General features: G+C 29.2%; 2 protein-coding genes across 3 annotated transcripts in view; both read left to right on the top strand.

The window, feature by feature from the left end:
* LOC100197512 (polycystin family receptor for egg jelly) overlaps positions 1 to 24,000 on the top strand; it is a 90,665-nt gene that overhangs the window by 23,680 nt on the left and 42,985 nt on the right. For both annotated transcript variants that reach the window (XM_065807790.1, XM_065807792.1), the window contains 2 exons: positions 10,607 to 10,788; positions 20,752 to 23,935. In XM_065807790.1, the coding sequence (XP_065663862.1) occupies positions 10,607 to 10,788; positions 20,752 to 23,935 (3,366 nt within the window). The remainder of the gene's footprint in view (positions 1 to 10,606; positions 10,789 to 20,751; positions 23,936 to 24,000) is intronic.
* LOC136085915 (uncharacterized) lies at positions 14,122 to 15,384 on the top strand. Its single transcript, XM_065807794.1, has 2 exons — positions 14,122 to 14,417; positions 14,519 to 15,384. Exons 1-2 carry the CDS (start codon positions 14,174 to 14,176, stop codon positions 15,382 to 15,384), a joined length of 1,110 nt encoding a protein of 369 aa, XP_065663866.1. The 5' UTR covers positions 14,122 to 14,173.

Genomic DNA, 24,000 nt, shown 5'->3' with positions numbered 1-24,000 from the left:
ACAATATCAGGTAGAAAGAAACTAGTGGAATCAAGAGATGATATTGATGAAAAGTTTTTAGCAAACAATTCGGCTTTGTCTTTAGGTGAGGTGACAAAGTCTGAGCCATACAAAAGAGGTGGAATTATAGATTTACCCTTACTATTGATATTATTAAAGATTCTCCAGAAGTCACGAGAGCCTAATTTTTGAGATGAGATACGAGATTTTATGACCTGAGAATAGTGGGTTTTGGCGTTAGACAAAACTTTTTTACAATTGTTTCTAGCAGTAATAAACAGACGTCTGTTTTCTGGAGAATTGTTTTGCTGATAAATATGGAAGTAACGGTTTCGAATGGCAATCGCAGCAGCACAGTGTGAGGAAAACCATGGAGGAGAGTGAGCCTTGACCTGGAATCGTCGAGAGGGAATAAAAGATTCCATGCCAGCCTGAATCCACAAAGTTATGTAAGAAGCACATTTGTTGACAGGAAGACGAAAGATTTCTACCCAAGGGCCATCACGAAGAAAATCACGGAAAGAATCCCAGTCAGCTTTACTGTAGTTGTAAGAGGTTTGATAATAGGGGGATTCAGGTGATGAAGAAGAATGAGATTTTAGTTTTAAAGAGATCAAACTGTAATCAGAAGCACCTAAGGGTGAATGTGGAGAATCTGAGCACTGACTAGGATCAGAAACAAGACATAAGTTGAGTAGAGAAGGTAGATGATTCAGGTTGTCAGGAAAGCGAGTTGGAAAGTTGACTATTTGAGTTAGCGATTGAGAAAGGCAAAAGTTATGGGCTTTAATGCCTGCAGAGTTACTGACACTAGAGCCAAGCCATTCAGATTGGTGAGCATTAAAGTCACCGACAACAACTATATTAGCTGATGGGTAAAGAGAGAGGGCTTGGTCAATATGATTAGAAATAATGTCAAAAAGAGTGCAGTCTTGAGATGAAGGAGAGCTATATAGAACAAAGAGAAAGGCAATAGAGTGAAGTGGTGCTAAACGAAAGCACATGAAAGAATAATTGTGGATTCAAACCTAGTTTCACAACAAATGGGTGAATTCTTACGAATGTAAATGCCCAGGCCAAGCATGTGACTATTGGAGTCTTTACGAATTAAAGGAAGATAACCATCAACATTAAGATCTCAAGATGAGACAGCCGAACTCAAATTAGTCTCACAAAGGGCAAGTAGGTCTGGTGAACTTTGAAAGTGATAAGACTCAACAGAAGAAAAGTTACTTCGAAGACCATGAATATTAGTGAATGATAGGTTTAGAGAACTTGGTGATGAAGATGGTTTTTTGTATTCTATAGTTTTTGGAACTTTATTCATTTTTAAATGAGATTGAAAAACTTGACTCAAAGCATAGATAGTACTCAGAACACCGTTTAATAGCCCAAGCAATTGCCTCATTACTACTAATAAACCCTAAGCTGTAACAAAGGGCTCCAAATATGGCCTCTGCAATGCACACCAAAAGTACAAACAGGGACACCATCCATGTGCAACATGGCACTGTTAATACTTTGATATTTTTCAGCTGTTGATGGAATCAGCCTCTCTGAGAGCTACCACAGAGTTTGGGAAACCTGACTACCAGCCGGCCTCAGAACCATAAAACTGAGTTTTAGAGCTGTACTCTCATTAGGATATAATAGAATGAGATGCCTAGTCATTGAAACAGAGACACAAGCAAAACACCATGCATTGAGTCAAGAAGATCCAGCATTCAACATCCTAAACTGGAAACAATGTATTAAAAATACATCTGTGCCAGCCTAATAGATGAAGAAGTGGTGCGAGGCTGGTCAACAGATAGAATCTGTTTACCCCTTAAGTCTTTGTATAGGAGGTCTTCTACAAGACAGTAGCCGGGTGCATTTAACATCTGCCCAAGATGAGTATTTTTATCGAGACACTATCTCTAGCCTTTACTCAACCAAGAGCCCCAAGGCAGGGGGTGTTTTAAATCGGAGTTGGCATCTCCTAGCCTTTGCCTAAAAAGGCGTATCCCACAAGGCAGCAGGACATGAAGCAGATTGTACTGCATTACATGTTATCAGTAGCAGGAAAATCTGATCTGACATTTAATATATTAAAGAAAATTTTAACCTTTTTTAATTTTATAAAAATTATAAGAACCTGAAAGGCTTTCTTATTCTTCAAAACAAACAATGCAAATTACTTTTGGTCGTTTACAATCGAGTAAGTTTTCAGTATTGTTCAACCATTTAGATGTTTACAAGAAAATCTTGAACAAAACAAATGAAATACTTTATTTAGAACTATGATCCTAATAAAGAACATTTATCTTTTACATCTAATTGTAATAAAATGTAGACATGTAGACAAAACCTCTTAAGACTGAAAAAGGGGAATAATAATTTAAAGTTAATCTTACAACTTTGGAAAGATAAAGTCCTTGCTTTGCTAGATCTTTCTAATGAAACAAAAGTTATGGAGTTGCATTTGGTTATTGGAATTACCTTTTGGAAATCTTAATGCTGCATTTAAAACATTCAATGCAGTCATTGGACACACATGCTTTGAAAATGTTCTCAACTCCTCCTATAGACCTTTTTTTTTTTTTTTGTTAAGAGAGCATGCAAAGCTCTTGGAATTTCAACTACACTTAAAGTTCATACTTTAAAACATATACCCGAGTTTAACGATAATTAGGCTTCAAAGCATAACATTTGCCAGCAAAATTTCCTTTAATTCTAAAAATTTTTTTTTAAAGAACTTGAGTTTTAGAGTGACCAAATATCAGACTAAGTTCAGACTTTATGTTTCAAATCAATTAACTCTCTTAACAAATATTGTAAGGCTTTATCAGGATGTTTAAAAATACTGTAAGACTTTATCATGTTTCAAATCAGTAACCCTCTTAATAAATATTTTAAGGTGAACAGTTTTAAAGTCATATCTGTTTAAATTGAAACCTAAGGGAAATAAAATTGTTGTATATTGATAACGACATTCACTTCCAACTTATTTCTCATGTTACAGGAGCAAATTGCTCCATCATATTACTGAAACAAATTACTACACCATGTTACAGTAGCAAATTACTTTATCATATAACTGAAATAATTTACTACACCATGTTACTGAAACAAATTGCTTTTCAAATTCAAACTGATTAATATATATAAATATATATATACATATACATATAAATATATATATTATATATATATTTATTTATGTATATATATGTATACATATATATATATATATATATATATATATATATACATATATATATATATATATATATATATATATATATATATATATATATATATATATACACAGTAGAGTCCAAAAGTTTGCGGACAGGAAGAAAAAAAAGGAATTTTACTTATTTAGTATTACATTATTATATTACATATTTATATTACATATTATATTATATATACATATTATTATATTACATATATACATTATTATATTACATATATATATATACATATATTATACATTATTATATTACATATATACACACACTTCAATAAACCCGACATATTGTATTCCAATTAAAAGGTTTAGAAATTTGCAATTATGTTTTGAACAAATAATGATTATCTAAATAACATTTTTAAATTGGTAAACAAATCAACAATTTTTGATTGAAAAGTTCAAAAATTTGCAGACAAAGCATTTTTTTAACTAGTAAATCAAAAAAAAATTCTTTTTTCAAATCCATGCTTTATGCAAGCAGAATTCTATTGGGCCTAGAAATTCTTTTTTTGTTATCTTTTGTAGAAGGAAAAATTACTGTTTTTTTTTTTTTTTAAATTTAAAAATTACTGTTTTTACTAAATTTTTGTTTTTTAACTTAATAACTTAAGAGCCATTTTCTGAGAAAACCAGGCAATGCTCAAAAGTGATATCTTTCAATCATTCTCAATTCTACATATTGCGTTGTTTGTAATATTAAAAAGAAGCCTGTAAAGTTTTTTTTTTAAAATATTTCTAGTTCCTGAGTTATGGTCGGTCAAACTTTTGCCCTTTTAATACTTGGAAAGTCACTTTTGGGGTTTTATGATTTTTAAACTAAGATTAAAAGCAATGAGACCACTGCACCCTAAGTTTCTTTTCATATTATGGAAGTATAGGTAGAACTTTAAAAAAAAAAAATCAAAAAACCTGAGGACAACCCTTCCTTTGTCTAAAAATCATAAGCTGAAATCACACATTTTTGAATTTGGGGCCTACTTTAAATACATTTATCTCGGAGCGTAAAAAGTGCCCGAGACTTATCTTATTCTTTTTTGAAAGAGTATCTCATTTTTATTTGAATGGTCTAGAGAAACTGAGAGGATATTGTTTACCAAAAAACTTATGAGTCATCAAAGTGTCAAAAAATGTTTTAATTAGCGTTCAAATATCAGCCATTATGGGAAATGGGAAAGGTCCCAAGATTGAAGATACAGATTTTTTATTACTCCATATTACAATTTTTTTAATGCGAAAAAAAACTTAGGGGGTAATATTTCATTGTTAAAATAACTCCATCACAAAAAGTTAAATTTTTTATATATTAAAAAAAAACAACAAAAATGTAGCAGCGGAATTAATCAATATATTATATGATGTCCTTATCTTATTATGTCATTGTTTGCGTCATAAATCAGTTTTACATATCGTATATCTTTGATTTTAATGCATTGTTGCTTGAAATGCTTTTTGGGCTTTTTCAAATTGATCATCCCTTAGCTTATAGTCTCCAGACTGTTTTAACGGTAAAGGTGGTAGAATTCCACAAGTGATTTCACTGTCTTTGTACTTTATAACATCTGGAAAAGCTGGCCACTTAAAAAGATTTTTGACTGCAGAAGCATACTTCATACAGCTCACATTGTAACTATCACTGAGAATCTAATATGAGTAATGATTTTTCTAATTTGAAAAATAGTTTGAAAAATCTGATTCTCATTTGACAAAAGGAAAACTTCGTTTAAATTTAGTGACACATTCAATATGATCAAATAATGTTTAAAAAAAATGTTTTTATTTGAATGAAAAACATTTTTTTAAACATTGAATGAAAATGAAGTACCTCATTTACAATCCCAGGATACCAATTGCCCATATAAATAACAACAATCCAATCGTTTTCATGCCATGCACTAGATAAATCAATGGCAATGCTTATAAATTCCTTTTCAAATTCTTCATTTTTTAATTCTTCTAGATCTACAGAAAGTAAAATATAAATATTTATACAAACACTTGTACAAATATTTATAATTACAAAATAATATTAAATTATATATTCATGAGAGTAGATATAAAATTTATTACCTTGATCTGCTGTTTCTTCTTCTTCTTCGTTATCGTCATACCTCCAACATCAATTGGTTCATTTAATCTTTTGTCTTTTTTTAGCCTGCTCCAACGTGAAAATAGTGATCTTATTTGCTGAGTTGTTACGTATTCTGAGACTTGAAGCTCTTTTCTTATCAAAAGGTGCACCTGCTCTGGACTAAACTTTTTTCCAGATACTTCACCTTCCATAAAGAGTTTATATAATACATCTTTTTGTCTCATACTATACTGGAAGGTACTGCGTGTAGGTAAAGCCCAACCTTTAACATATTTGCTAATGTCAGAACATTCTTCTTCAAATACCTCCTGTTGTGAGTTTGGTTTATAACTATGTAAGTTTGACTGAACTTGCATCTTCATTATGAAACTCTGTCTCACGTTATCCATTCCTGATTTTAAAGTGCTAATAATGTGTCTTCCCAACATCATGTGTTCTTCTAGTTCTTCTGATGTATGGAATGATCCATTACAAATTGGCCCCATGCAAAAGTGAAACAAATTTAGTAATCTATCTTCGCGAAACTTTTCCTTCATATTGCTTTTAAAAACTCTTGTTTTCTTTTCAGTATCACTATATGGGTGTGTTAAAAACATCTGCAGATCAAAATTGACATTGAAATATTTTTGTTTAACTCCATCGCCAAATGCATAGTATCGCCACATTGTCATATAATTATGAAAGAACTCAAACGAATGATACTGACTTATTTTAGCTATTTTTGTTCCGCTCAACTTGCTTTTTCCCTTTATAGTGGCAACACCAACAGCAGAATTTTTCAGCCCATGTCCATAATGTAAAGCAGTATAAATGTCCTCTGCATACATCAAATCGTTACCAGCGTCAACAAAGCTACAAACCAATGACTTTGCTCCGGCAGCTTCTCTGTCGCACTGATCCTTGCCACGACAAGGTTCGTTGTAATCGTAGCGCTTAAGCTGTATTTGGTTATTTTTGCACAACATAAAAAGAGCTTCCATTATAAAGTTGTCATGGTACGATGAAGCATTGTCGGATTTTGCAAAGAGTTTATTAACACCAGAATGGTCATGTTTAAACTTCGGAAGAACTAATTGGGCAATTGATAGTGTTCCGATAAACTTTGCTCACACCTATAAAGAGCTGTAAAATAGACCTTTTTATGTAAAATATTATTTTTCTTAGTGAAGAAAATGTCTACATGCAGTGACATCCCCTTTTTTCCAAAATATTCTTTTTGACCTTCCCTGAATTTGGATGTCTTTCAACCAAAATCCAGTTTCTTCATCAAGATTTTCAAAAGCAAAAACTTTGGCTTTTTTCTGTTGACAATCACGCATTAAATGTTTTTTATAATCAATGATATCTTTTTCAGCAATTTCAATATCATAAATAGTATCCTCGTCGGCTGAATTATTTGATGCTAATCTTTTTATCTCAACTAAGGATTTGTTTAAATTTTCACACTCATAACAAATCTTATCATTAAGTGCTATTGAAATCTGTTGCAATTGCTTATCGGTTATATCACTCAAAGCAAATATTGGGTAGTGGGAGAATTAGGGTAGGTTGCACTGCAGTTAAACTGGAAATTAGTTTTGTAATATCGTTTGCTGCGTTCAAATAAATTACTCAGCTCTCTATTCTGGTACTTTAAAGATAAATTTTGCAACATAGAGAAACCATTCATAGCTGCAGCAGTAATATCATCCAGTCCCGCTAAACATTTTTGTTGAGATGGTTTAACAGCATGAAGTATTTGCCAAGTAAAGTGCTTTTCGATAAAGGAGAGAAGTTCTCACTTCTGCAAACTTCATTATAAAATGCAATTGTATGACTCATTTTAGCTGTCAAAACTGCACGAGATATTTTACATACATCATTTGAGTCAAATTTAATTTTTGTGACTCCATATGCAACATCTTGAAGAAGATTGCTGTTAAATATGAAATCGAGAAAATGTTCAGCTTTTTTCTGGTCTAGTTGATTTCGCGTAATTTCTTTTTTGACAGGAATAGTTATACCTATGTTAGCATTCTTCATTTTTCGTGCCTGGTCTATCTTGTATTTGGAGCACCCAAAAACTTTCATAAGTAACTTCTTAGTAAATTTTTCATGTTCAATTAAACACAGAACAATATATTTACTCATAGAGTCACCTTCTTCATAAATTTTAACAAATTTTTTTAGATCATCAGGTACTGCATCATTGTCTGAAGTTTCCAAAGATCTATTTAAAACAATAAAGTCTTCACTCTGATCTGGGGCAACAGCTTCAGCAAACCTTTTTGCAAGCTGTACCTTGGCTCTTTCAAATTTTTTTCGTAAATTATTTTTGGTTCCATTGCTGAGATCAGCTATCTTTTTATTCTTTATCTGAAACTGAAAAGAGCTGATGTGGAGTGCTTCTGATAGGTTGTTACCAGTAGATGTAGCACCTTCAACCTTTTCTCCAGAAAGTAAAATTTCTTTAGGCTCAAAATCAAAATCAGTTGTGTCCTCAACTAACTCTTCGTTAGTGGCAGTACTTGTTTTAGTTTGAATAAGAATGCGCTCCGACTTAAGGTGATTGTGACAAAATACGGAACCTACAGGAACATTTTTGTTGTAATATTTTGAAACATTTGTTGACATATTTATTGAAACACTTCTTACAGATGGTGATTTTTTACCAACACTTAGTTCATGCATTGGATGACAGGATCTTCTTGGAGGAACCCAGCCAATACCTTGAATTTTAACAAAAATCAAAATTTGAAATATTTATTTAAATATTTCAAATTTATTATATATTATTTAGTAATTAAATTTTGTTATTGTTGAAATACGATTGTAAGCTAGTTCTTACCAAAGTTAAATCTATGGTAAGGACATATATAGTCGTTATCAGAAAGTGATATGCACTCTCGGTTTTCTATAAGAGACTTTTCTGTCCATTCTGTCTCGTGGTGCGCCTTTAAAACCTAAAAACATATGTAAACTGAGGGAATTAAACAACAATCATTTTACACTACTATATGATGCTAACAGGTTTTTTTTTACAACTGCTAAGAGCATTTCTTACTTTAATTTTTACAAAGTGTGCTTTGACATTGAAAGTCAGATATGGTCCACACTTGACATCATTAACTTTGCAAACATTTTCAACAACAACCTCTTGCTCTGACATATTTTTTGCAACTAAGTGTTTTTTTTAAAAGTACTTTAAGCATAAAATGCTCATTCTCTGTTCTGAATAATTCAGAAGTAAATGCTCAATAAACCATACTGAATAACTGTAAATTAAGAAATAATGCCTAACAGTAATTAATTATGTTCAATAAACATCAAGTTAAAAATGTTTACTGAAAAAAAATTTTTTTCAAGTCCACAATCGTATAAATGAAAAAAAACAAAAAACAGATTTAGCATCATTTTGACGTAAAGTTATTTCAACAATGGAATATTACCCCTAAGTTTTTTTTTCGCATTAAAAAAATTGTAATATGGAGTAATAGAAAATCTGTATCTTCAATCTTGGGACCTTTCCCATTTCCCATAATGGCTGATATTTGAACGCTAATTAAAACATTTTTTGACACTTTGATGACTCATAAGTTTTTTGGTAAACAATATCCTCTCAGTTTCTCTAGACCATTCAAATAAAAATGAGATACTCTTTCAAAAAAGAATAAGATAAGTCTCGGGCACTTTTTACGCTCCGAGATAAATGTATTTAAAGTAGGCCCCAAATTCAAAAATGTGTGATTTCAGCTTATGATTTTTAGACAAAGGAAGGGTTGTCCTCAGGTTTTTTGATTTTTTTTTTTAAAGTTCTACCTATACTTCCATAATATGAAAAGAAACTTAGGGTGCAGTGGTCTCACTGCTTTTAATCTTAGTTTAAAAATCATAAAACCCCAAAAGTGACTTTCCAAGTATTAAAAGGGCAAAAGTTTGACCGACCATAACTCAGGAACTAGATATATTTAAAAAAAAAAACTTTACAGGCTTCTTTTTTACCCTATTACCATTACTGTATATAAAATTGAGCGCGATTAAAAGATATCACTTTTGAGCCGACAGTACTTTTGCCTGATTTTATCAGAAAATGGCTCTTAAGACTTATTAACTTAATAACTTAAAACAATAGGTTTTTAACTTAATAACTTAAGACTTATTACTTAATAACTTAAAACAATAGGTTTTGAATCGCTGCGCTTTAATGTCTTCGAAACTGCAAATAATTTGCAAATCAATGATTTTTGTGACGTAATACGCAATTCATATCAAATACATAAAATGTATGGGAAAATACAAATTAAATTTTTGTTAACTTAATTAACTTTTTTTGGTCAAATTTTTTCATTTCCTTGTATTGTCATCGAAAATGATTAAGTGTGCAAAATTTGAGCAAAATTGGTTGAGAAAAAAGCTTTCAAAAATTGATTTCAAATTTTGTGGCACACAAACATATATATATATATATATATATATATATATATATATATATATATATATATATATATATATATATATATATATATATATATATATATATATATATATATATATATATATATATGTATAGAAAGTAACCTTATAGGACAGGGATTTTCTTTGCTTAGTATTACAAGCTTTTTATCCTGATAATGCATTGTTTTGCGTGGCCTCCCTGGTTGATTTTTATCCTTTATAGACCTAGTAAGCTCATATCTCTTCATAATTTGTCCAACAGCAGACTTACCAATTTCATAAAGCTGTGCTGTGTAGAGTTTTACGAAACGAATTTCGATTTTGAACTGATTTCAAGATCAATTTTTTTACTGAAGATGAAATACATTTCTTAGATCCCATGATCTCAATCACTTATAAATAAAGTTTGTAAATTATTTCCACAAAGTATTTGTTTACAAAATCAACAAATTAGCAATTTTGTGGTGAAAATGTTAAAAGCTTTAGTTTTTCCGCAAACGTTTGAACTTATCAAAAATCTTTATTTTGTAAACCAATTTAAAAATGTTAACTAAATAATCATTATTTGTTCAAAACATAATTGTTAACCCGAAACTTTTAATTGGTATGTAGTATGATGGCTTAAGTGGTTTATGTGCTGTAATATTTGTAAAATTTAATTTTTTTATGCCTGTCCGCAAACTTTTGGATGCTACTGTATATATAATTTATATATAATATATATATCTACATATAGTAAAATAAATATAGTACTACAAATGTAGTTAACATAATGCATAAATAATTATTTTGTTTATGCTTAGTGATTTTTTTCTTAAATTGTTAATGAAGAAATTATTTTTTAGGTGTTACATTTTCTTTTATTGGAGATATAGTTTCAAATAATTTGCAATCATCCAGCCTGAAGAATGCAGAGGTTCTAACTAAATCATTTACAGTTATATTTCCAAAAAGAGAGTTTTTTGAGCAAAGTCGTATATCGGCATTTGAGTTTGAAGCATTTGAGATTGGAATTATATATTTGCAGGTTTATATATTTGCATTTTGCTTTTATAATAAAACTTTTTATCATCATGAAAATAAAAAGTTTTTTCCTGTAAAACTGTTAAAAGTAGAATTACCACACTTGCAATTTAAGCCAAGGTATTGTCTACAAAAAGTAAGGTATCATCTACAAAGATGTGTCAAAAAAATATTTAAAAAATACAAGTTAAAAGTCAAATTATTTTTTATGTAATATATTAAACTCTTGCTTCCATAAAAAATATTATACTTAATTATTATTTCGATTATAATTTTTTAAACTAAGCTATTTGCTTTTTACAATATTGACATTTGCTTTTTACAAACTTGACATTTTTTAATATTTATATATTAAAAAATATAATGTATAATATAAATTTAAACAATTAAATCATTTTTTAAAATCATAATTTTAAGTAGGAATATATAAATTTATGATTTAAAAAAATAATTCAAACATCATCATCAACATCATCATCATGATGGTGATAATGATCATCACCATCATTACTTTACTGCCTTTGTTTTCTGCATAATCCAAGGTTTCTCAGCTTCTACATATTTTCTGTAATAGTGTTAAAAGAACCAATTTGTTTATTTTTTTGGCCATCCAAAAGATTTCGCACAAGCAACTACATTTCCCAGCATGACTTATAATACTAAACATTGCACACTTTGAATCAAATGCATTAGAATGCTTAATATTTTGAAGGTTAAGAACTCCATCATAGTCAAGGTCAGGTTGGATGCTTCTTTTATCACACAGATTGAAAACTTTTATAGTGACTTGAGGGTCAATATTTATTTCAGTAATTATAACATGAATAAATTGATCAATATGCTTTACATAAACCATTGATTTGTTTGCTATTTCACCAGTTTCCAAAAATTCTTTTTTTAAGATGAAAAATATTCATTCATTTTAGCTTTTAAAGCCCCTATTTTTCATATATATTACATTCAAGGCTTGTTTATAATCCAAGACTTTTTCTAAATATAGAACACATTTTTGGTTTGACACTGGAGTAGTTTTATTCATTTTATAAACTCCAAAAATTGTTCTCAAATTCACTTGAATAAATAGTAAACTTTACCATAAGTTGTGAACTTTTTATCTCTTAATTTTTTTTTTCTATTTTGGTTTTTAAGGTAATTAAAGCAACATGCTTTGAGCTCGCTGCCCCAAATACATATACAGTATTAAGTAAATTTTCCCAGTTTGAACATCTTCACAAAAGTGAATAATGTTTGACTAAACAACTTGTCAACATTTCAAGCATATCCATTGCTTTACCTCAGAAATATATTTTCATATAGTCTAAGATGTTATAATTTATATTTAAAAAAAGGATCCCCAACATTTAGGTGGGTGATGCCTACTTTTTAGGGTATTTTTATCACTAGGCTCTAATCATTTTTTACAAACTACAAGGCCAACATTATTATTAGCTGGATAAAAGTAATAACTTTTAAAATATTTATTAGATTTTCCCTATTGTTACCAGATTGAGTACTTTTCATACTATGAGTCTAGTAGCACTAGTGGATTATTTATTTGGTTGCTATGATACCATAACAAAGATTTTAAAATGAACATTGTGGTATGTTACTGAATTTTTCTGACAATAGACATTTTTAAGCATTAGTTAAGTATACAGTAGTAATACAGTTGAATGTTATCAATTATGTGAATGATCTTTAAAGACTGACATTACATTCAAAAGTTGAGTATGATAGATCATCACACTCAAATTTTGAATGTTATGTCATTCTATAAAGATCATTCACAAAATTAATAACTTCATTTAATTGTAATATTACTGTATACTTAACTAATGCTTAAAAATGTCTATTTGTCAGGAAATTTCAGTAATATACCACAATGTTCATTTTAAAAGACATTTTTCCAGCAAAAACATTGAATGCAGGATAAGTATTAAAACCTCCAATAATATAATAAATAGTATTATTTTTTAAATGTTGCTCAGGCTTGCTCATGTTATTATCTAATCATGGCCTACTATAATTACATGGCCTGATATCTTGCTTTTTGGAGCAAAAAATTAGAAGGGTAACTATTGGACTTTCTTAAATGTCTTTTCAAATTGTTTATTTGAATATTCATAATATGGTTAATACATGTGCTGCAGTTTACCATAAAACAGGATATAAAAAGAGAGAATTAAATTGATTTTGTTCCTAAAAAGCCTCCACTTTTTGGATTTCCCAAAAATAATCCTGACTTATTTAAACATTGGGTAGTATTTATCAATCAAAAGTTATGAGACCTATAAACTCGGCTATTTGTGCTAAAAATTCTGAAGAAAAATATATAAAAATTGGTAAAAGAGTAACATTAGTTTGGGATTTAAATTTTGTTCCAATTATTTATTGCTTAACTGAAATAATACCACCATTAGTATATCCAACTGCATTGAAAGATAGAAACCCACTGTCTGTCCGCCATCTATCAAAAAATCAGGATGAATTCAAAAATTAAAAAGTATATTTATAGAAAAAAATAAAAATGGGTCATTCCATGCCAAGTGGTGCAAATTTTAATGAGGTCCCTCATGGACCATCTCAGATTTTATTGAAATTTTTTGATTTTGTACATATATATGTTAAAAGCATGTTTTGAAAATTTTAGATCAATATCTAATGTGGTTCTTGAGAAAACGCTATTTAAGTAGTGGGCTATTTTGCATAAAATTTCACTCTACAAGAAAAAAGGGTTTTTTCATCATTTTTAACAGCCGATAACTTTTGAACAAGTTAGTTTTATACTTCAATTATTATAAGATAGCAAGTGTGATGTGGATACTTTGAAAAAAGAAAATAATATTATTTCTGGCATCTTAACTTTTTTCATAATGGCGGGCTAAAGTTGATTTTTTTGTTTTAAGAATAAGTTTTTTTGTGATTTTAAAGACCTTAATCTTAAAAACTAGTTACAAAGTTAATACAAATCAAATTGCCTGCTGATCTACATGTGGTGGATAAACATTTTTAAAAAAATCAGTTGATTAAAGAGCTGCATTCAAAAGTTATAGGTCTCCAAAATGAGTCAGATCGAGATTTTCGTAAAATTGATCTGTGATGCAAAGCATCTGTTGCCTAAGATGGCACTTTTTTTTTTTTATAAAATTTTTTATACACATCAATTAAAGACTGTTAATTAATAAAAACCAAAAAAATTAATGGGCGCTTATTTATAACCCCCAAAAGGTAGTCTCTAAAAGTCAGGTAAATTTTCCATAAAAAATTATTACTTTTTAAAAGTTTAGTTATTGTTTCATTTAATTCTATATTACTAGTATGTCAATCTAAAAAGTACTAATAAAACCAAATAAATTGTTGTATTTTAGAACTAATTAATAATAAGTAATATGCCTGAGCTTTCTACTTGCTGTATTGGTAAAGCATTAAATGAACAGTGCTATCTATCTAATAAAAGTAAACGCTACCAAGAACTGTCTAAACTAAACCAAGAGCTTATTTCTTTGAGAAGCAAAATAAATCCCATAGATTTTCTTTGTAGCTATCACGAGAAAGTTTACTTGTCGAGGTATGAGAATGAACATCGCAGGTATTGTTGTAATCCGTTGAACAAGCACGCAAAAAATGTGAAAAGTAAGTTTCAATATTTAATATCTTAATTTAATAAAAATACCTTAATAACACTAAATAAATAAAAAAAAAAATATTTAATAATTATTTCCGTTATTTTTTAGATTCTCTTAGAGTTATCAGTCTTTCATATGCCAAAGATTTTGGTTTAATACCTGGTCAAAAAATTTGCACTAGTTGCAGAAAAATTCTGAATTGCAAACATAATACAAAAGAAAATGAACTCCAAGAAAAAGAAATCTATGTTGACAACCATACATTAAAAGAAGATCTTAATTCAAGTATTGCAAGTTTTGGATGCTCACCTCTAAAACTTGTTTCAAAAAAAGATAGAGTTGCATATGGAAAGCGTAAAATTGATAGCGTAAGAGCTCATACACAAAAGGCTGTTGCCAATGTGCTAGGTTTAGAAATAGCTGCACTTTGTGGAATTGAATCACCCTCAAAAAAATGTTTGAAAAAAACAAACACAGATTTAGACAATATTATGACTCAAATTAAGTCAAAATTTGAAAAAACATTGTCAAATTCTGAAAAAATCACACTTCTTACACTCACTCCAGACAGTTGGTCAATAGAGAAAACTCAGAAGTTTTTTTTTACTTCAAAAAGATCTGTAGTACAAGCCAGAAAATTAAGTAAAAAAAGTGGAATACTATTAAAACCTTCTCCAAAATCAGGTAGAAAACTAAGCGAAGATGTAATTACAGAGGTTGTTCATTTCTACGAATGCGATGAATGTTCAAGGGTTTGTCCAGGAAAAAAAGAGTTTGTTTCAGTTAAAGTAGATAGTAAAAAGCAACATATTCAAAAGCGCCTTCTACTAGTCAATATGAAAGAGCTACATATTGAGTTTAAAAAGAAATATAATTATCTTAAAGTTGGATTTTCAAAATTTTGTGAGCTAAGGCCCAAGTGGTGCATTCCTGTGGGTGGTGCTTCTGGTCTGCATGCAGTTTGTGTTTGTTAGTACCATCAAAATGTAAAGCTCCTTGTACAGAAAATTCCTGGAATTTCTGATTACAAAATCTTATTAAAATTAATGGTTTGTAGCATTGAAAATAGAGATTGTATGCTGCATAGCTGCGATAAATGTCCTGCTAAAAAGGTTTTGTTAGACTACATTGACACTTTATTTACAGAAAAAGAAATTAGTGAAGTTAACTTTTATCAATGGCAAACATCAAATTACCAATGTACTTTAGTACCAGCAACTCTACCTTTAGATGAATTTATTGAAATGGTTTATGAACAGTTAGATAGTTTACAAGTGCATCATTTTATATCAAAAAGTCAAGCCACCTACTACCAACATTTGAAAACTAATTTAAAAGAAAATCAAGCTTTGGTTCTTCTTGACTTTGCAGAAAACTATAGTTTTCTAATACAGGATGCAGTACAAGGTTTTCACTGGAATAACAGCCAAGCAACTGTGCACCCTTTTGTTGCGTTTTTTATAAAAGATGGAAAACTTGATAGTCAAAGTTATTGTGTTATATCAGATCATCTGAAACATGGAACAGATGCTGTTCATTGCTTTATCGGTAATGTTATTGATAAACTTAAACAATTACAAACATTTGAACACATTATCTATTTTAGTGATGGAGCTGCATCACAATATAAAAATTACAAAAATCTTATCAACTTATGCTACCATAAACACGATTTTGACATGACTGCAGAGTGGCACTTTTTTGCAACATCGCATGGTAAAAGCCCTTGTGATGGTGTTGGTGGAACAGTGAAACGTCTTGTTGCACGAGCCAGTCTACAATCACTAAACGATCCTATTGACACACCAAGCAAAATGTACAGCTGGTGTGTTCAACACGTCAAAGGAATATCTTTTTTTTTTGTTGACAAAGTTTCAATAGAAACACATACTACAAACTTCAATTTGGAAGAGAGATATCGTTCTTGTTCGACAATACCTGGGACACGAAACCACCACAGTTTTATCCCAATGTCACTTACCTCAATAAAAATAAGAAGAGTCTCATTTGATATTATTTGCACTAATGTGGATTTTTCTACTTGCAGAATTTATATTAATAAAATTTCCAGTTACTCACCAGGAGAATATGTGGCCTGCGTTTACGATGCTCAATGGTATTTAGGAAATATTCTTAGTATTTCAGAAGAGCATCAAGATCTTAATATGAAATTCATGAAAAAGTCTTTATGTAACAAGTTTACGTGGCCATGCAGAGATGATCTTTGTTGGGTACCTCTAATGCATATTTTATGCAAAGTGCAATCTCTTAAAGTCCAGTCAAACAGTGGAAGATTTTATAGTATTGACTTAAAAGAAATCAATGAGATTATTTTATTATTTGAGAAATTTAACTTTTTGTAAATTTTATTATTTTTGTTTATTTTCTTAAAAACATTTTGTTTGTTTTTCATTAAAAAAATTATTGTATTATAAAGAGGGGAGGGGACTTTATCTATTGGGATTTAAAAGTTCTTTATCTAAAGGGATTAAAAGGCTTTAAGCATTGATATTTTTTAATTGATATTTCATAATAAATAACATTATATAATTCAATGCATTTATTTATTATGTCAATTTCAGAATTTTATGGAAAATTTACCTGACTTTTAGAGACTACCTTTTGAGGGTTATAAATAAGCGCCCATTAATTTTTTTGGTTTTTATTAATTAACAGTCTTTAATTGATGCGTATAAAAAATTTTATAAAAAAAAAAAAGTGCCATCTTAGGTAACAGATGCTTTGCATCACAGATCAATTTTACGAAAATCTCGATCTGACTCATTTTGGAGACCTATAACTTTTGAATGCAGCTCTTTAATCAACTGATTTTTTTAAAAATGTTTATCCACCACATGTAGATCAGCAGGCAATTTGATTTGTATTAACTTTGTAACTAGTTTTTAAGATTAAGGTCTTTAAAATCACAAAAAAACTTATTCTTAAAACAAAAAAATCAACTTTAGCCCGCCATTATGGAAAAAGTTAAGATGCCAGAAATAATATTTTTTTCTTTTTTCAAAGTATCCACAGCACACTTGCTATCTTATAATAATTGAAGTATAAAACTAACTTGTTCAAAAGTTATCGGCTGTTAAAAATGATGAAAAAACCCTTTTTTCTTGTAGAGTGAAATTTTATGCAAAATAGCCCACTACTTAAATAGCGTTTTCTCAAGAACCACATTAGATATTGATCTAAAATTTTCAAAACATGCTTTTAACATATATATGTACAAAATCAAAAAATTTCAATAAAATCTGAGATGGTCCATAAGGGACCTTTGCACCACTTGGCATGGAATGACCCAAATCACTGTTTAAATGATTTAAATAATTTTAACCTTGAAGGGTATCAGCTCAAAATATATAATTACAAATACATATTTTTTAAGTTAGACATTAATCAACACTTAGGTATTTTAGTAGTTATAGAAACGAGTTGATGCATGTTTCATTGTTCTCTAAATCATCTTATGTTCCCTTGCCTCCATGGTTTCAAAATATTGGCTGTTTATTGGAATAAGTGTATTGGAGAATTTTCCAGCCTATATAAAAAATACCTAAAAGAAAATAGTTGGTCAAATAATTTAAAACCTGAAATCAATGAAATAACCAGTTGATTGGCTAAGGTTTTTATACGATATTCCCTTATTTTTCGATAAATATCAGCACAGGCTTATAAACTCTTATTAGAACAGTTTTCTCTACCATCATTTAGCCTTTTGAAAAAAAATAAAGGTGAGGTTGAACCATTGAAATCTATAAAATGTTTATTAAACCAAGATAAAATTGATAAAGATGTTGTGCTACTGATGGATAAAATGAATTTGCAGAAAGAAGGGTAATATCAATGTGGTATATATAATGAAGGATTCTATAAGTGGTATATATAATGAAGGATTCTATATAAAGGTGTAATCCCTTTTATGATTGTTTAAAAAAAAAAAGTTTAATTAAAAGCTAAACCAGAAGTAGAAATTGAAGGTAAATGGCTTGCTGACCATGTTGATGAGGGAATTACATCTCTACAAGAAAATGGTTTCAAATTATATTATAAATCACTTCATCCAGGAGATAATAAACAAAGTTACTACTTGCTTTTACAATATTTGATCCGACAACTTCTGTAGCTATTGAAAGTTATTTTCTAAATAGGACTGATGCCTCAAGCTTTTTAAAGTTGATAAATCTATGGTGGATAATAAGTAACAGTAGGCAAAAATACAGCAATAATTTTTCAAGTTACTAACTCTCAAAAATTTACACTAAGTAAAAAAACATCAGAAGCTTTAAGGACTACTTTAAGATGCACAGGTTTACTTATTGATGATTTAATTCAAAAAGATTATAATCATTTTTTAGTATCACACTTGCAAACTGATCGATTAGAGCTAAGATTTTCAAAGTATCGTCAAATGAGTGGTGGCAGATTTTAAATTGGTTTGTTTGAACTTGAGACAAATATTATCTGTGAAAACTTTACTTAAAGAGTCAATCAATATCTTGAAGAAATATGTTAGAAAAGAGAGTTGTAATACATTTTTACTTAAATTATTTGATGATAAATTGCAAGAAGATTTTCCAAAAATTTAAGAATGCAGTTTAGATTCAGAGAGCTTTAAAGTTGCTACAGCTATTTCTTGTTATGTTGTTAAAAAGTTTAATAAAAAGATCAAATATTTGCAAAATTTTCTATTAGCTGAATCTGGTGAGCTGTATTAGATACTGCCATTTCACTTATAAGAGACTCAACTGATTGCGATCAATATGCTGCAGAACAGGTACTTAGATCAAATGATTGTGCTAGTTCATTCCTATGCAATGAACATCAAATTATTGGTGTAAAATTTGTAAATCACATTGTTACAAATATTTATTTTAACTATAAACAGAAACAATTTTCTGATGAAATTTGAAAGAACAGTGCAAAGGATTTTAAATGCAGATAAAAATTAAAATTGATGCTGAGTTAGTTGTATTAATCAATTAAGCTGAACTAAATTGAAATAATTAATGCTAAATTATACAGCTGAATATACCTGATTACCTTTAATGTGTATTCTTCCTTTATTGTTAGGTTTTTGTTTATCATTTTATATATCTTGTTAACATTATTGAGATGTTGTTTTTGAGATATATATATATATATATATATATATATATATATATATATATATATATATATATATATATATACACAGAATATGAAGTACATTTTCAAGTTAGTAAAGTCATCACAAATTTAAATATTTTATTATTTAATAAAGTTATATATCATTTATCATCTAATTTATCCTTATATACACACTAATTTTATATTATATACACGCTTCCATAAACAAAAATCTGTCTAAAAATTATTGTTTCAATTGTGGTAAGTGTGGTCAATTATGCTATACGATATATATGTTTTGAAAAGTTGCTCTTCTAATTTTTCCCTCTGAAAAGCAAGATACCCGGCTGTTTAATCATAATAGAAGATGATCTAATATAAGTGGTACAGCTTCATTGAAAGTGGTTTGAGCATGTTCTGAATCAAAAAGATGCTTTATGTATAAATTTCTAACTAATTTAGCATTCTTTATTTCTGAATTATTTCTGAAAACCATGCTGTTACATGAGTTGATAAACTTAATCTCTTGTAATCATTGACATATGTTATTGTTAATAATATATCCTAAAAGAATTTAAAAGTTAAAGAAATATTTTCTATTTTGCAATCCATTTTTATAAATAATTGCTTCAAATCATTATATAGATTAAAGTAATGTTCACAAATATGTATGTTGTATGTAAAATGATATTTTGTTAAAATTTTTTTTTTTGGTTAAGGTCCAAGAATTTAGGTACTTTAAAGTTCTCAAAAAAGTTTGAGTTTTTAATACATAAATATGCACGATGTTACTTGGAGTTTTATAATTTTTCCACCTATTGTCTCAATGTGCACTGGAAGTATTTGATTATCAAATTTTATTATAAATTTTATGAAATTTTTAACTCTACTTTTTAAAAATATTTTGTATTAGCAACTAAATTGTAAGTATAGGCTGTAAAAACTGATATATTGCCATATATGCGTTTCACGATTTAACTTGCCACTGCATCTATTTTTCTATTACTAAATATTTATTTTCATATATGTAACTAATTATACATATGAAATATTGAGATCTCTTAATATAAAGAGAAATCAATTTTGGTGGTTACTCTGGGGCTCAGTGAGGCCCTCTGCTCAGTGGGTTTAACTTTTTTAAATTTAAGTTTAAAAATTCAAATGAAATTTTTTTAAGTATCTCATAATTTTTAATACTATATTTTTTAAATGAGTTTCTTTTTCAGATTTTTAGACCAAAATGTTTGCCGAATGAAGTTTATTGTTCTAATGAGAACCAATGTCAACCGTCAACAATGCCTTGTCAAAAATATAATGAAAAATCATGTAAACTCAATGAAGTGTTTTGTCTTCTTAAAGGGAAATGTATGCCTAATGTTAACTCCAGGTGTGATGAAGAAGAGCAAGCAATAGTTAAAGCACCAATCAATTTTGTAATCATCGAACAGTTACTTTATAATATAACTGAAACTGGGCGTACAATGGTAGTGCTGGAGAATATCATTCTTGCAAATGAAGGGGATGTATTTGGATATACTTCCTATGGTGGAAAAATTCTCTATGAAAATTATACAAATGCAAAAACCCACTATGAGTTTGTTTTTCCTCCATCAGTTTCACTAAACAGTGTTTTTGTTTCTACAGAGTCGACTATTGTTCATTACCAACATTTATATAAGGTTCATTACATCAAACCGTTCAAGTTCTATCTGCGGCATAAGTATTCTATTCCGAAAACTTATTTAGTAACTTCAAACATATCAGCACCTCTAATGGTATCTGTTCAAATTCCTGTTGATAAATTAAACATTCAATGTCCTAGAAATGTGCTTACAAACCAAGAATTTCTTTTAACTTTAAATGTTGATAAGGGCACAAACTTAACATACAATATTGATTTTGGAAATGGAACTCAATATATTGGTATAAGTTCACAGTTTAATTGTTCTTTTACAAAGTCTGGGTTTTATAGAATTAATGCATCAGTTTTTAACTTAGTATCACTTGAATCAGACAGTGTATTAGTAAAAATATTTGATGACATCTCTGGGCTTTCTTTTGAAAGTTTTATAAAACCAGTTGCACTCGGTGAGGAAACTTTAATTAGCTGGTGCTTAAAAATAGGCACAAACGTAACATTTATTATTGATTTTGGGGACGGTAGTTCAAATGAAGTATTTGATTTTTCATCAAAAAGATGTCACTCTGTTAAACACATTTTTAAAAATAATGGAAGCTTTACAGTTATGATCAGTGCCAAAAATGACATGATTAATACTAGTGTGATTCAAGGAACTGCCTTAGTTGAAGTTCCTTTAAAAAATTTTTCAGTTACAGTTCACCATAACTATGTTACAAATAATGTTTATTTAGATCTTGGTGAGCCACTTCATATAGAAGTACAGCTAGCAGAGGGAAGCAATGTAGTCTGCAGGTATAATTTTAATGGTTCAGTCAATCCTATAGAACTATCAAACACTGTTGCAAAATATTTGTTTGCAAAGGAAGGAAAATATTCAGTTTCAGTGGAGTGCTTTAATTCTATTTCCAAAGTTCAAAACAACTCAACTATGACAATAGTTGTGGAAAAGCTTGCTGTTCTCTCTGATCTACAAGTTAATGTTAATAATACAATATTAGGGGAGTTTTCTTATATTAGTGCTACCATGGCTGCTGGAAGTCTTTACATTTGTAAATGGGATCTTGGAAATAGTGTAGAAAAAAAAGTAGACAAATCAACATTTCGCGATATCATTGCGCTAAAATATAATCATGTCGGAAATCATACAATAAGACTTGCTTGCTGGAATTCTAAAAGTTCTGTTGTTGCAACTAAAACATTTTCTGTTGATATACCTATATCAAATTTGAAGTTGTCTTGCCCACCCAAATATATTAATGTATCTGAAAAAGCCTTATTTCAAATTCAAGTTATTAATGGGTCTCGTCTAACACATGAAGTTATCTTTGGTGATGGAAATAAACAAATCATTTCTGTTTCACAAACTGACTCTACAAAATTTGATGTCTACCATTTGTTTAAAAAACCTGGTATGTATGAGGTAAATTTAAAAACCTGGAATTCTCTAGATGTTATTGGTGTTTCTTGTCCCTATTTTGTTCATGTTCAATGTCCTATTTCTTCAGTTAATATATCATCAAATAGTCCAATAAGACTTGATCCTGGTAACGTTATTTTTAAAGCAGAAGGTCCTTCTGATTGTTTTCCTACTAATGCATCTGTAGAATTTAATTTTGGTGACGGATCATTAATCCAAACAAAACCATTAATCTTGTATGGTGTAGTCAATACATATACATACTTATTATCTGGAAAATATGCAGTGGTGATTATTATCCAAAATCAAGTTAGTAAAACAGTTTTTGAATTAGTTGTTGATGTGCAGGAAATAAAATCAGTATTTTTAAGTATTTATTGGATTGATACATATAGACTGGTCCGTGGCAATGAAAACAAATACTACCCTTTAGATAAGAAGTTATATTTTAATATCACCTCACAGGATAAGGATATAGCATACACATTCAATTTAGACAATTCCCAACAGCCAAAACTGTTGTTTGTAAATTATATTGAACATGTTTATTTTGAACCTGGCACATATCTTATTAGTTGCATTGTTCATAATACACTTGGTATTTTTAAAGATGAAAAAGAGATTGTAGTTCAGGAGAGTATTCTTGGGATGAAAGTAAATATAACATCATTAGTAAATTTTGGAGATCCTATTGTCATAAAAACTCATGCTCTACGATATGGTTCACAAGTATGTGGCATCATTGATTTTGGTAATGGTGTGTCCTATAAAATAAATAAAAACTATTGCAATGAAAATCTTAAAAAAAATTCAAAGGAAATTTTATACTATTTTACAGATGCTGTTCCATGGAATTTGTCTTACATATACCACACAAAAGGAGTTCATAAAGTTCTTGTAAATTTTTATAATAAAGTGAGTTCCTACTTGTACAATGCTCAAGTTGATGTTATTTATAGACCATGTAATGATCCACAAGTTTTAATTTTGTCTGGAGGTAGTCTTAAGCAACCAGTTTCATCACCTCGTACTTCAAGGCTTATCATTCAATCAAATGTTTCTCTAATATGTTCTGTTGCAGAAAATGTTATATTTTCTTGGTTTTTGTTTGACAGATTTAACAAAGTACTTGTTTCAGAGAATTTTACTGCTAAGATGCCATTTCATAGAATTCGTGGAAAACATGATCCAAGTATTTTTCAAATTGAAGAAAATAGTGTGCCATATGGTCTCATTAGAGTTGAGCTACTTGTGGTGTACAAAAGTGTGAAAGAAAACCTTAGTTATATAAATTCGAAAGATATCAAATATTTTGAAATTCAATATTCACGGCTGGTTACAAAAATTGAGGGTATGACATTTATAAATATTCATATGCTTAATATTCTTAAATAAAACTTAAGCTCAGTCCAAGTT

The sequence above is a fragment of the Hydra vulgaris genome, chromosome 10 (genome assembly GCF_038396675.1).
Source record: "Hydra vulgaris chromosome 10, alternate assembly HydraT2T_AEP".
NCBI classification, from domain to species: Eukaryota; Metazoa; Cnidaria; class Hydrozoa; order Anthoathecata; family Hydridae; genus Hydra; species Hydra vulgaris.
This window is presented reverse-complemented; position numbering and strand designations above follow the sequence as displayed.